We start from the raw sequence: 13,598 nt of genomic DNA on the forward strand, positions 1-13,598 counted from the left end.
AAAAGGAAAAGAGTCCAGGTTCACATATTTCTGCAAAATTCGTTTTTAATTCTGCTTTTCCTGGACCTTGACATTCTTGGCTGTATTACTGAGTATTTTTTGTTATTTTCTGATGCTTCATGCTTAATCGCAGTAAGCATTCACTAAATGAAATAGTATTTTCTTTTTTGTTTGGTTTGGTTTCTTGTCATACTGATCACCATGACAGCCAGGTAAGGTTGAGCCAGCAGTGTAGCAGAAGTATGACACACTGCCATACAGTGGCAATATTTTTAATGCATATTTGAGAGTATGAACTTCCTAATTATGCTTTGGCATGAAATAATGCAAGGATCTATTGATTTTGCATGAATTTCCATGATTGTGAAGTTAGAAAAAACTGAAGGAACTGATTGGCTAGCACACTGACATGTGTTTATGTTTGTTAGCTAAGATTAGCTTTTAAAAGAAACGTTAGCGTATAGTCTGCTGCTATCACTGTAGCTAGAATTAGTTGGTGTCAACTAACATGCAGGTTTTAGCCAAAATACTAACGTTAGAATATTTGCTAACTTTAGTAATTTCAGTTAAATATAGCATATAAACTGCTATTTTACATAGTATTATTTAATTTTCAATAAGATGCAAGTTATAAGCAAGCAAGTGAACATATAAGCTGCTAAAAGCATATTAGATAATTTTTACGTCTTCATGACAAAACATGTTCCCGTCGACTCATTTCTATAAGCTGACTCAAGAAACAAAAACAAATTCAAGTTTTTGAAAGGGTCTTAACCCTTGTGTCTAGAAATGGGGTCCAACCGACCCCACACATGTAAAACGTGAATCATTTTCCACAGTCCTCTACGTTTGCCCCACTGTCCTCTACGATTTGCCTCAGTCCTCTACATTTGCCTCAGTCCTCTACATTTGCCCCACTGTCCTCTACGTTTGCCCCACTGTCCTCTACGTTTGCCTCAGTCCCTCAGACCGCTACGTTTGCCACTCCTACATTTGCCAGTCCTCTACGTTTGCCAGTCCTCTACGTTTGCCACAGTCCTTCTACGTTTGCCACAGTCCTTCTACGTTTGCCACAGTCCTCTACGTTTGCCACAGTCCTCTACCCTCTACGTTTGCCACAGTCCTCTACGTTTGCCACAGTCCTCTACCCTCTACGTTTGCCTCAGTCCTCTACGTTTGCCACAGTCCTCTACGTTTGCCACAGTCCTCTACCCTCTACGTTTGCCTCAGTCCTCTACGTTTGCCACAGTCCTCTACGTTTGCCACAGTCCTCTACCCTCTACGTTTGCCTCAGTCCTCTACCCTCTACGTTTGCCACAGTCCTCTACCCTCTACGTTTGCCTCAGTCCTCTACGTGCAACAGTCCTCGCACGTGCAATGGTTAACTCTACATGTAAGTGAGATTTAGTTACCTAGGAATTACCTTTAACTCAAAAAACCCTCCAATGTGGGTGATTTCAAATCATCCTGCAAAGAAGAGTCGACTTCTTCCAAAGTCTGCCTTTTTTTGTACTTCTACAAATCTTGGGAATACATAAAAAAAAATAAAAATACACAAATTTTCATGGTACCGCACTGCAAGCTTCAAGCTACTTCAAAGAGGCGGCGATGTTAACCCGTCTGCTGTCGATCGGCGTGAGGATTAGCCTCAGTAAAGGCTTGTTGTCGGGGAAAGCCGTGTGCGTGAACCATCCTCCACAGTGGGCTTCACGGCTCTGTCTGCTTGACACACACTGATGGCCAAATGGCTGCGTCTGAGTGCGAGACGATGATTTAGTGTGGCGTCGCCATGATGCCGGCCAGAGATGATGGGCTGACATTCGGGGCGACTTATTTGATGGTGATAAAAAGGGCGCGCAGAGCCTCGGGCCACAGACTTGTTGTCATTGGCGTGGACTGGACGGAGCGCAGGGCGGATGAAATGTGAGTGACTCCGGCTCGAGTGCCCAGCAAGCCTCCACTGAAGCATACTTGCTCTCTTTTTTAGCTACACAGAACGCATTTGCTATTAATAATGTCAGAAGGCAGCGGAGGGCAGGGAATATCAGCGGCAATCCTCCAAATCAAAGATGTTTTTGAGCTGAAAACGGCGCGTGAGTATCACTGTGTGTCAGAAGTCAGTACCTCACGCATGAGGGACTGTTGTGACATTTCATATGGCTATTATTATATCCTGCCTTCTCTCTTGTGCTATATCAGGCGACACTTCTGAAATCAACCAAGAAGTACATCTGTGTGCCATGAGACGTAAATAAAAAAAAAACAGCTTTGAAGTGGGGAAGCATAAAAGGTTTGGGAAATATAAAAAAAAATAAAAAATAAATAAACCGAACAGTCTTTATACAACAGTCACTTTTAAGATATAAAAACAGAAGAAGTGCAATGCTGACAGGCTGCTAGTCTTTAACTTATACCGGTGTGACGCAGCTGTCTGAAGTGCTCAGTGGGTTGCGTGCTGATTATAGTTGGCCACTGTGTTAGCGTAATGTCAGTAAAATGATGGGACTGCAAAGCAAAGAGGAGGGGGGAAAAAAGGTGTTCACGTCCTTGTAGCATTGACAGATGACCAAAAAAAGAAAAAAAGGCATGCGGCACTTCTTCACATTGCATTAACATTGTTCACCCGTGGGTGAGACGGTCTGCCCTTAGTCAGCATCTCGTCCCCACGGCTCAGGGAGACATGGAGGTCAGAGTGACCGTCCTGCGTGTAAATTAACATTCCCTGACAGCCGTGCGTCAACCCCGTGACTATGTGCTGTAATTTCCCCTGTACTGCAGACTAATGGGCATTAGGAAGTCTGAGAGGAGCGACAATTTTTTACTGACAGGCTAAATGACACTTCTCTAAACCCTGGGGGGCATTTTTGTAGAAAGAGAAAATGGACAGAATCTTAAGTAAGTACATGGTGTAATAAATGGACGGCCACGTTTGAAGAGACTCTCTTCAAAAGAGGTAGGAAAATATATATATATAACAAAAAGACAGGGCAAGACACTGCTGCCATTTTTCTGTTAGCATTAAAGATACCCTAAAGCTGATATTTTGATATTTTAAAAAAATATAGTTGTGTGAGAAAAAATAGAAAACTCTACAACAACCTACGTGTTTTTCTAACTCATTTATGAACATTGATTATAAATTATCAAGAAAAAAAAAAGTCTGGATAATACCTTCTGATATGCTGTTTAAAATGCAAAAAAAGGGTATTTTTTTCTGAAGCAGAATGAATTTGGATAGCTCCATATATATCCACTTAAAAAGGCTAGAACCACAGGCAGGTGTCTCTCATATGTATGTGGTGCACATAATGAGAGCGTGGCTACTCGGCATTTTGTTTGGCCTGTTCAAATCCCACACATTCAGCTTGCTGTGATCTTGGCGGTTGAACTGGGGTGAGAATGAAACAGCTGTTTGAGGGGTTTAGAAAAAAAAAAAAAGCTTTTTGCAGCTTGTCAGTCTGGTAAAGAGTTCTCTAAAGATTTTTGCCTAACCTAAAAGCAGACTGTGTGGCACTAAATGAAGTCTTCAAAAACCCTAGATCACATGACCTGCTTGGCTCACCTGTTGCCATGAAGGTGAATCTCTCTACCATGAGAAAGACACTGCACAATTTTAGCTTTGATATGAGGCGTGTGTTAAGGAAACTTTGCTCTCGCTCTTAAAGGTCAGACTGAAGTCTGCCAGAGAGAACAATGATGTTCTCTGTCTAACTACACAAACCAACAGAAGAAGCTATTGCTGTGACTGTGTGTACTCTGTTCTTCATATCATTGATTTTACTACCAGCTCAAAGCTTCTATGTTTAGCTGTGTTTCTCCCTGTACTGCGGCTGCTTAAGGAGATACTGCTTCAACTGACTTTATTGTTTCATTACATGGAAAGTATACAGACTACAGTGATTCTCTGTTGGTTTGTGTGTGTGTGTGTGCGCGTGTGTGTGTATCTGCTCTGTCTTCTCAAATCCCATGTCACCCACAATGAGACACATTGTCCTTGGATAGAAAACTTTTTTTTCACCATTGAAACAATAAACTGACTGCCTATGTATTGTTTTAAAACTACAATCAAAAATGTCTTTGTAGCAGTCATTGTATTAAATGGTTTTGCAATGTATTAAAAAGTCTTACATTTATTTTTTTTATTTTAAAAAAGAAATATATGCAGGTCAATTTTTCATACTGTTTTAAAATACATTGAGCTATTTCTAAAACGCGCGCATTCATTCATTCATTCGTTTTGTGATTTTTATTTAATCCTATACCTCAACTATAGTAATAACTAATCTTTACTATAAATAAAAGTTGAATGAAATTCTGCATTTGTAACTCAGTGGAACTGAATTTTCTGATTAACCTTTTTATTTCCTGTCCCTTTCTGGAAGGGCCCTCCCACAGATTCAGCCATATCTGCAAGCACAATTACTTGAAAACTACTATTACTTAACAACAGTCACTTAATGATTTGACTAACGGTGGAGAATTTGAACAAATATAGTGGATTTCTCACTATCTCGTTGCTGTTGGTGGGTGGACTTACAGCTCTCGATGGCTAAAATGGTGAGATTGTGGACGGAGTTGGCTTCTCGGTCCAGAGACTTGGCTGTGCTGATGATCCCGCTCGAAGCGTCAACGTTGAAAAAACGCTCCAAGTCTGTGTTCCTGTCAATGGAGTACCTGGGCACAGAAACTCCTTTATATTACACGTGATATATTGCTAAAAAATGTGATTAACTCGTATTGATTTGACATTAAAGTATAGTAGTTTCTTTTACCTGAAGGAAAACATTGTTCTGTCCTTTTTCATCAGTTTGTGCGAAATTAAAATAATAAGCTCCATACTTACCTCCTTGTATTGATTTTAAACTTCATGAAATTTTTTTTTCTTCCCAATTGCTCTCTAAATGTCAAAGATAATGTCACCTTTTTCTGGAACTTATAGGACGACACAAAGGCCTATTAAATTTTGATAAAAGTGAAGACGGTCCCTCAACACACAACACTTACAGAGTCCTTTCAACACTAAAAGAAAATTACAGCTTCAATTAGCATACATCCAAGGGATATTATTGGAGTGTAATTCGACTCTTGTGGCGGCATTAGTTCCACAGTAATTTTAATTTCAACAGATGTAGAGAAATATATTGCTGATTCTGATAACAGTCACGGGGGCAAAAAAAGGCAATTTACAGCTACAATGGAGCAGTAATTAGATTTTCTGATTAAGATTACTAACAATCCTAACAGACCAAGCATGAATACCATACAATATTCATTCAATTAGAGCAGAAGGGGGGGGGGGGGGGTGCGTTGGGGGCATCTCGAGAGTGGCACTGCAAAGATTGACAATGTGAGTGCTTGTTTGGAGTCGTAAATGCCACTGCGCAAGTGTCGGGCCTTGACCCTCCTGCAGGAATGCCCTTCTCTTGTTCAAGATGGCATTTTATATTTGCAAATGCAGCACTCCTCGGCCCGCCCACCATCTGCTGCTGTCTTTGTGACAGCCACATTGGGGACTTTCAAGGCTCTGTGGAGTCTGTGTTTGTAGATAATGTTGAGAAGCAATTTGTTTGCATATTTGGGGTACTGTTTACTTTTTTTTTTTTTCCCCCTCTACGCAAAACTGTAAACTAATTGCATAACTTAAAGTTGAAAGGAAGAGAAGTGTCTGGAGGTTTTTCGTTTCCAATCAGATTTCTGGCCTGTTGTTGCGTGGCGCAGCGGAGAAGCGCGGCGCTTGTACCTGATGCCGCTGTTGGAGTTGTCTGGATCGTGGGCAGAGACTCGACCGATCGAGGTGCCCACTCTGGCGTCCTCGGAAACATTCAGTTTGGAAAGCGGCGTCGAAAAGACGGGCGGCTCGTTCACATCTGCCACGGAGACCTTCACTGACGTTATGTCGCTAAATGGGCCGAGGCTCAAGAAATTGGAGTCGATGTTCCTGTTTGTGGCCTCGATTCTTAGAGCGAAGCCGCTTCTCGTCTCAAAATCTAGAGGCTGCGGGGAAAAAAAGGGATACAAAAAATATATAACAGAAATTGGGTCACATCAAGTTTTCTACACAGTTTTGTAAAAATTCTGTCTTTCCACATTTTTGGCAAGTTTTGCTTAAGCAAACATATGAGACATGTTAAGCTTATGGGAAAAAAATGTTAAGGTGTTAAATATTAAATCCGCAGCATTCTCTAACTGGATGAAAGACGTAATAAAAAAAATAGAGAATGACTCCTGGAAGGATGGATAACAGACAGACTGACAAACAGATGGATGGATCTACTTTTTAAGGATTAAATTCTGGATGTTTATATATTTTTTCATATTGTTTTCTTTTCGAATACTCATCGAGACCTGGAAATTTCCCACAGTAAGATTAGAAATTATCTTGACTCTGGATTAACACTGCAGTAGCTACTTTTTATAAAAATGTGTTTTTGTCCCGACAGTAAAATATGAGGCAGGTAAGGGTGTGAGCTGCACGTACATAAGAATGATTGACAGTGCTAAGACGTTCCTTCTTACTCTAATTGGGAGAGACGTATGTCTGCAGATGGCAGTAGGACCACCAGAAGGAGCCGGAGAGGCTTTTTTTTTTCTTTCTACGTTTTTGTTTGTCTCATAATCTACTAGCATGACATAGTGACATGCTTAGCAAATATGTAAAAATATTTTTTCTAATCAAAGTTACCTACAGCAGCTTTAATTTGGTTATTTGTCCAACAAGAGAAGTACCTCGAAATGTTTTTTTTTAACACTGTCCTTTGCTGTACAAACATGAAATATCACCATTTTCTGTCAAGGATAAATGAACAGCTTGTGTGCAGATACGTTTATATTCATTTACCCAATCTGGTGATATTGATCACAATTAAGGTTGTGCTCTCCAGCACTCCTAAAATTTAACACACTGTCAGACAAAGTGATTTGATGATAAATTGTAGCGACTTTGTCCCCACAAATGAACCAACGGTGATTATAAAGAAAGGCACACAGGGTGGATGAAAGCGTACAAAGATAAATGCTTTTGAAACATTTTGTCTGGCTTATTAAACTCTCTGTGCAAAATGTAATATACAGAGCACGCGGATTTGACAGTTTCATTGTCAGAGACTCACTTCTTCTGCCTGGTGTTTGTCTGAGTTTTGGTGTGAAACAAACAAAGGATCAAATTGGCCAGTCTGACAAGAACTGCTTGTGGGCAACAATGGTTCTAGCACTCTGACCAAGGAGAGGCAGCGATGAGCTGTCACATTCACGAGGCCTGAAGAGACCATTTCAAGACTGAAACCTGGAAATCTGACCCATGAAGTCATGATGTACTGTACTATTTATATATTACTGAACAGATACAGAAAAAAACAACATTTTGTTATAAACAAAAAAATCCAGTGAGGTGAAGCATATGGTGTTAAATATTGGTGTTAAAATACTCTGTGCTCCATGACTGGAAACCTAACAGTAATAGGCTGAGGATGATTGTCGTCCATCGTTATTTATCAAAATAAAAACAAAGCGAATGTAGAAAAATGTACTGGATAACAGAGTAATCCATTTAGAGACCTAAAATGTAAAATGATAATAATTATCACCTTTTAGGATCCTAAAATGTTTAGTCATTGTTTTTTATTACAATTTATTGAGCTCAAATGCAACCCTTTTCAATTAATAATGCATTATTTATTTGATCGCATTTATTTCAATATAGAGGCCATATATGTCTGAGTGCAGCTTCTTGTCAGACAGGCAGAAAGACTCTGGACTATTTCATTTAACAACCCAGACCATCATTCTATCACCACCATGTTTAACTACTGTACTTTTTTTTCTAAATTGCTGTTTATTTTAATTAATGGGGCACACACGCACACACACACACAAACTTTCAAAAATGTCCCGTAATGTCCCTCTAGTCAACAAAATATTTTCCAAAAATTATGGGCATTTGTCGTAATTTTTCTTTCACTTTTTAAAATTTGACTATTTTTAATAAAAATGTTGGTTGTTTATTTTAAACACATACAATTCATGCTTATAAAATTGCTTTACAACTTTTGTGTAACTCCCATCTCACAAAAAAGTGGTATTTTTACTTAATATTATACTCTGGGAATCACATACTGACAAGTAAAATCAACAAAAAAAAATTTTTTTGTCACAAAAACATATGGTATGTAAAGATTTGTCTAAAACAAAAAAAAAGAACCTTCTAAAAGCTATATATCTGCTACGGCCATGACGAGTAAAACTGACAGCTTTTCCTTTTGTGAAAATATGTCTATTTTCCAAACTCTACCTTTTGCAGGATAATAACCCCCTCTTGTGTGTCCTCGTCTGTTGTTATATTGAACATGCCGGGCCCGTCACCGTCCATGATCCTGTAGTCCATTTCCGCGTTGGAGCCGATATCAGCATCTGCCGCTTTGATTCTGGCCACCACAGATTGCACTGGTAGCGACTCCAGCACTGTGTACTGATAGCTTTCTGCAAAGGGAAGGACAGGAGTGGCTGTTTGTAATGGATGTGCTTATTTTTTTTGCAGCCAGCACGCTTGCGTTAGACTAACAAGCAGGGGCAGTGACACATAAATCTCGGTTTTCACTCCAATTTGTGGTAAAGTCAGCAAGGAAGAAAAAAAAGGGAAATTACGCTATTGAAATAGCAAGACTAACTTTAGCTCTCAGTGTTCAAGAAGTTTCACATTTAAAAGAATGAATGTGGCAAAATGTGAAATTTCTCGTCATAGAGGCCGTCCCGGCTTTGATAAATTTTAGAAAATTGTTTATGGTCTGTTTATTGCTTAGAGAATAACCCGCCTTCATACTTATGATACTTACACAATGCTATTTTCTCCCTTCTACTTCCAAACAAACATTTCACACCCGTGTACTTCAGTCACTGTTCTTTGTTTATTTTTTATTGCATTTCAGCTTTGTAAGGAACCATGGATGTTATTTTAGAAACTTTCAATTACCCTCTGTTGACAATTATTTTTGTTACTAATTATCGTTTGGGCCAGTTGATTCTCATCAATAAATTAGTTTTGAACAATAATAATAAGAATAATCTGACAAATGTCAATTAAAAAAATAAAAATGCAAACAGAAAGAAAGCAAAACAATTGATCCAAAAGTAAGGCAATTATAGACTACATATATATATGATAGATTATTTTTTAGATTGTTGAAAAAAAACAACAGGAATAAATACAAATGAGCTTGAATCTCCAATTTGAGAAGGTAAATAGTTGCGCTGCAGTAGCAGATCCAAAAATCCACTGTAGCTCCTAAAACTGAATCACTGGATCAGTTTGACAGTTTTCAGGCAGAGAGGAGGGCAAAACAAAAAATATAGCTGGAATTGAATCTCCACATTGTTCTAATGCAGCACAGCTTGGAACCACAGGAAATTAGAAAGAAGCCAAACCTTCATAACTTTTTCAAGACCTTAAGATCTGAATGACTCGATTTGTTTACATGTTTACCGTTTTTCAAACACAGAAGAGGAGAGAAACAAAAATACAATTTACCTGAAGTGAATGCATTTGTTTATAATAAAGAGGCTAAGAAAGCCTTGAACGAAATGGTAGAATTTTGTAGAAAAGACAGCAAAGAAGGCAAAAAAATAAAAAAATATCCCATTTGAACTGCGAGACTAATTTCACTTCATAGTGTTCCACAAGTTTTACTTTTAGGAGAGTGGATGAAGCCAGTGAAACATTTCTTCACTTTGAGGCTGTCCAGGCCAGAAGAAAAGAACAACAGGAGTCGCGTTTAAATCCCTTTGTTGCATTTCACTGGATGAAATGTCCACTCGAGGATTCTATTACTCCAGAAACTCTCCATTGTGTTCTCCACGCTATTGTTTGACCCCGTGAATTTAAAGTACTCCTACAAGAATAAAGAAGGGAATCATATTCATAATCATAATCTCCCCAATCACCAAGCCAGAGCTCATTACCAGACCTTTCTGTGTTCCTCAGTGTCTCCCTCAGCCACAGTCTAAATGCTAATCTGCCTGACATTGTTTGCCACCATGTAATCTTTATAATGGCTTTTTAATTTGCCATGGAATAGCAGCTCTTTAAAAGCCCCCCAAAAATACTTTTCTCCCATCCTATTGCCCTTGCACCCACCTCCTACTCTTCCCCGTCCCGAGCCTTTTCCCCACATATCATCAGCTAAGCAGTGCTCCTGGATTCAATCTGCTCTGAAGCCCTGTAATGGCATATCGATTTTGACCCATGACCCTGTGAGCACAACAGCAGGAGCAAAACCCCCCAGAATTCTTCTAAAGTCTCTTTCTTCTCAGTGTGACAGCGCTGGGTTAAAACGACACTGATGACTTGTCGCGCAAACTTGAATCTCTCCTTCACCCCGGGGACCGGCAAATTGACTCGGCTTCACGGCAGTCCAGTGGTGACTGCGCTCCAGCCGGACCAGCGGTCGGGCTATCAGCAGTAAACCGATTGCCGGTGCTTCGGGATTATCATGAGAAGCACTGCATGCCTTTGAATCGTAAAGCTTTTCCTGGAAGCCATTAGCAGCCTGTGCAAAGGGCTGACAAAATGAAAGAAAAAGGAAAAAAAAAAAAAAAAAGAAACCTGATTGATCTTGGTGTCCAATGCAAAAGGAATGACTGTCTTTGATGAAGAATGAAGCTGGGAGGTGCAGCGTTTATAGACAGTTTTCTTATTTTTTTAGGAAAAGTCCCAAGTTCTTGCTGAAAATATAAACGCAAGGTTGTGATTTTCAGGTTTTCAGCTATTCATAACTGTTTAATTTTCTTAGTTTTTGCAATCTTAAACTCTTAAATAAAATCCAGAGGAACCATTTTCCATCCACAGAGTGATACAAGTCAGTCTTTTTCTATACAGTTTCATGGCAGTCCAGTGGTGGCTGCGCTCCAGTTGGCGCAGAGAATGGCTTAAAGGTTTGTTAGAGAGCATCAGTTGTTGAGCGATTCATTGTGGGGTTAAATTCTTAAACAACGTCCCAATCCTTGGAGATCTTACAGAGCAGAATTCAGTTCATCATCTGAAAGCAGTTCCAAGTATAGTTCAACTCCAACTACACCAAGAGGGAGCCTTCTGCCAAAACCGAGACATACCCATGAGTTAGAATGACCTAGTCAAAGTCCAGACATACAGCTAATTGAAAATCTGTTGATTGATATCTATATACATGCATTTACATTCAATTTAACTATGAAAGATCTTTGTCGCAATCACCTGGCAAAAATGTTAGTCTACATGTGCAAAGCTTGAAGAGAAGTTTGAAAAAAAAAATGTTTGCCCTAATTCCTGTTAAATTAAGTTCTACAAAATTAAAATTAAAAAAGACAGATCATATCTCTCCTACTTTAGCTTATTTTCATTGACTCCTTGTTAAATCCAAAATAGAGTTTAAGATTCTTCTTTTCACATATAATCAGCTCCATCATTATTTTTATTAATAAGAAGTTATACGTCAGCGATTTGATTATTCCACATGTTCCTAACAGAGCACTTTGCTCTCAGACTGAAGGTTTACTGTAACATGGCAAAGGGTGAGAAGAGATATTAATATTGAAAAATTAACTTCTTCATTTTCTGTGAAACTCCGTTCAACCAAAACAGCTTTTCTTTATTAAAAAGTAATATAGAAAAAGTAATTTTTAAAGCGGTTTCTTTCATCCGTGTGAGAAAAAAAAATCCCAGCATTTTTACTATGTTGATCGAGTAGCCCTGATTCGCTTCTCTTAGTTCAAGTGGTCTTGCAGTGATAGTACATCTTAAGAGCTGCATTCAAACTAGAGAACAAAACCGGTGGGAAAAAAAAAAAAAAGAAGAAAAAGATGTGGAGGTTTTCTTCTGATTGCTAAGTAGCTGCTGAACATGTAAAAACTCAATCAGCACTGTGGAGGCAGTCAGAACGAGGTCTCTTACTGTGAGCGAACCGAGGTGGGTTGTCGTTGACATCGGTGAGAGTGACCGTGACAGAGGTGGTGCCGGAGAGGCCGCCCATTTGGCCCACCATGTCTTTGGCCTGAATGACCAGCACATACTGGTCTTTCGTCTCCCGGTCCATGTTGGGCAAAGCTGTCCTTATGACACCTGCAAAGTAAGAGAGAGGAAGAGAGAGAGAGAAGACGGTGATGATAAGAGTGGCAAACTTTTGTTTTCCTCAAATCTCATCTCGGTATTCTTCCATGATTAGTGAGGGATCCGTCCTTTCTGGGACATTTAAAGTGAGTTCTAATCAATTTGAACACCATCAAAATATCCCATTCATTAAAATAAGAAACTCGTACAAAGATTACATAGAGCGGTATTATTACAAGTTTGTTCAATTTGAAAAATAGAATATTATTTACGATCAATATCATTTTTCTTTTCTTTCAGAAACGCTGCTCAGCTCATTCTTTCCTGTGTCAGTTGTCCAACAGTCATTTACACCTTCCACAATGAAGATTAGCCACAAAAAGTAATCACTAAGTGCTCTGAGTGCTGCATCCTAGCATATTAATGGGAAGTTGAGAGGAAGAAAAGTGTGATGTAAAAACAACTAAAAGGGTTCAACCCTCCATTACAGATGAGAGGAGTGTAAGCCTGTATATTATTTTTTTTACATATGGGTTTATTAGTTTGAAAAGCTTTGTCTGATATTGACCTGAATGACCAGGCTAGTATTGGAATTGGTTTGAGGACCTGAAATATTTAGGCAAGACAACAAAACAAAAACACAATAACACACAACACACTACGTGTTACTGTTATTGCATTGATGATGAAAAATGGATGATTTAAAGTGCATTTAATCACTTAACTGTTATCAAATGTAAAATGTACTGACATTTTCCCACCTGTTAATCCTTTTGGCAACTGCACCACTCAAGTCCTTGGAACGTCTAGCTGATCTGAAGATATCATTTCACACTGCTAAAGACGGTTTACATCAATCCTTCAGTAGGCAATTCTGAGGATTCTCCAAGTCAAAGTGAAAGTCTGCGTCGGCTGTTGCCTCTGTTGCTGTGATTGGTGTGAGTGCTCTCCGCTTGAAAAGTGCTGTCAATCCAAACGGTTTAGTGGTTTGATGTATGATGAGGCAAATGTTCAGACACTGTCACAAAAGTGAGCACATGCAAGGGGACAATTTGGCCGCCAGGGGAGGAATCATCTGTCTGTTCCCGCTGTCATGATTGATCTCTATCGAAGAAAGATAAGAGATGTGACAACGCTGGCATCAAATAACTGCCATTTGTCTGGTTTCACCTGAACCCCTCCAAATGCCAGCTACCGCAGCAAAGAGGTGAACATTTCAAATGACTAAAGAGGAAAATATTAGTTGTTTTTTTATTTATGGCACTTTTCTAATCTAGAGTTTATCCCTTAAATACAAAGATAATTCCAGGAAATTAACGCAGCCCATTTAAATCAAAGAAAAGCGTTGTAATCCCTCAAAAGCAATCAGGGGTGCTTTCAAAGTTAATGATTTGCCACACAACGTGTTTCATTCATTAAATGGCACTTATTAAAGATTCCCACAGAGTATGGAAGATTACTCATTAAGAACCACATAAAGCCGCGGCGCACAGTTCTTGAATAAATGAATCATATTTTCATACTT

General features: G+C 39.1%; 1 protein-coding gene across 1 annotated transcript in view; it reads right to left on the bottom strand.

Annotated features, from left to right (window-relative positions):
- The window catches only part of LOC103456805 (cadherin-7), a 166,466-nt gene that overhangs the window by 33,143 nt on the left and 119,725 nt on the right, over positions 1-13,598 (bottom strand). Inside the window, exons 5-8 of the mRNA XM_008396562.3 lie at positions 11,918-12,085; positions 8,288-8,475; positions 5,741-5,994; positions 4,538-4,674 (exon numbers count right to left, since the gene is read on the bottom strand). Of these exons, the coding sequence (XP_008394784.2) occupies positions 4,538-4,674; positions 5,741-5,994; positions 8,288-8,475; positions 11,918-12,085 (747 nt within the window). The remainder of the gene's footprint in view (positions 1-4,537; positions 4,675-5,740; positions 5,995-8,287; positions 8,476-11,917; positions 12,086-13,598) is intronic.

The sequence above is a fragment of the Poecilia reticulata genome, chromosome 20 (genome assembly GCF_904066995.2).
Source record: "Poecilia reticulata chromosome 20, P_reticulata-male-v2, whole genome shotgun sequence".
In the NCBI taxonomy this organism is placed as follows: Eukaryota; Metazoa; Chordata; class Actinopteri; order Cyprinodontiformes; family Poeciliidae; genus Poecilia; species Poecilia reticulata.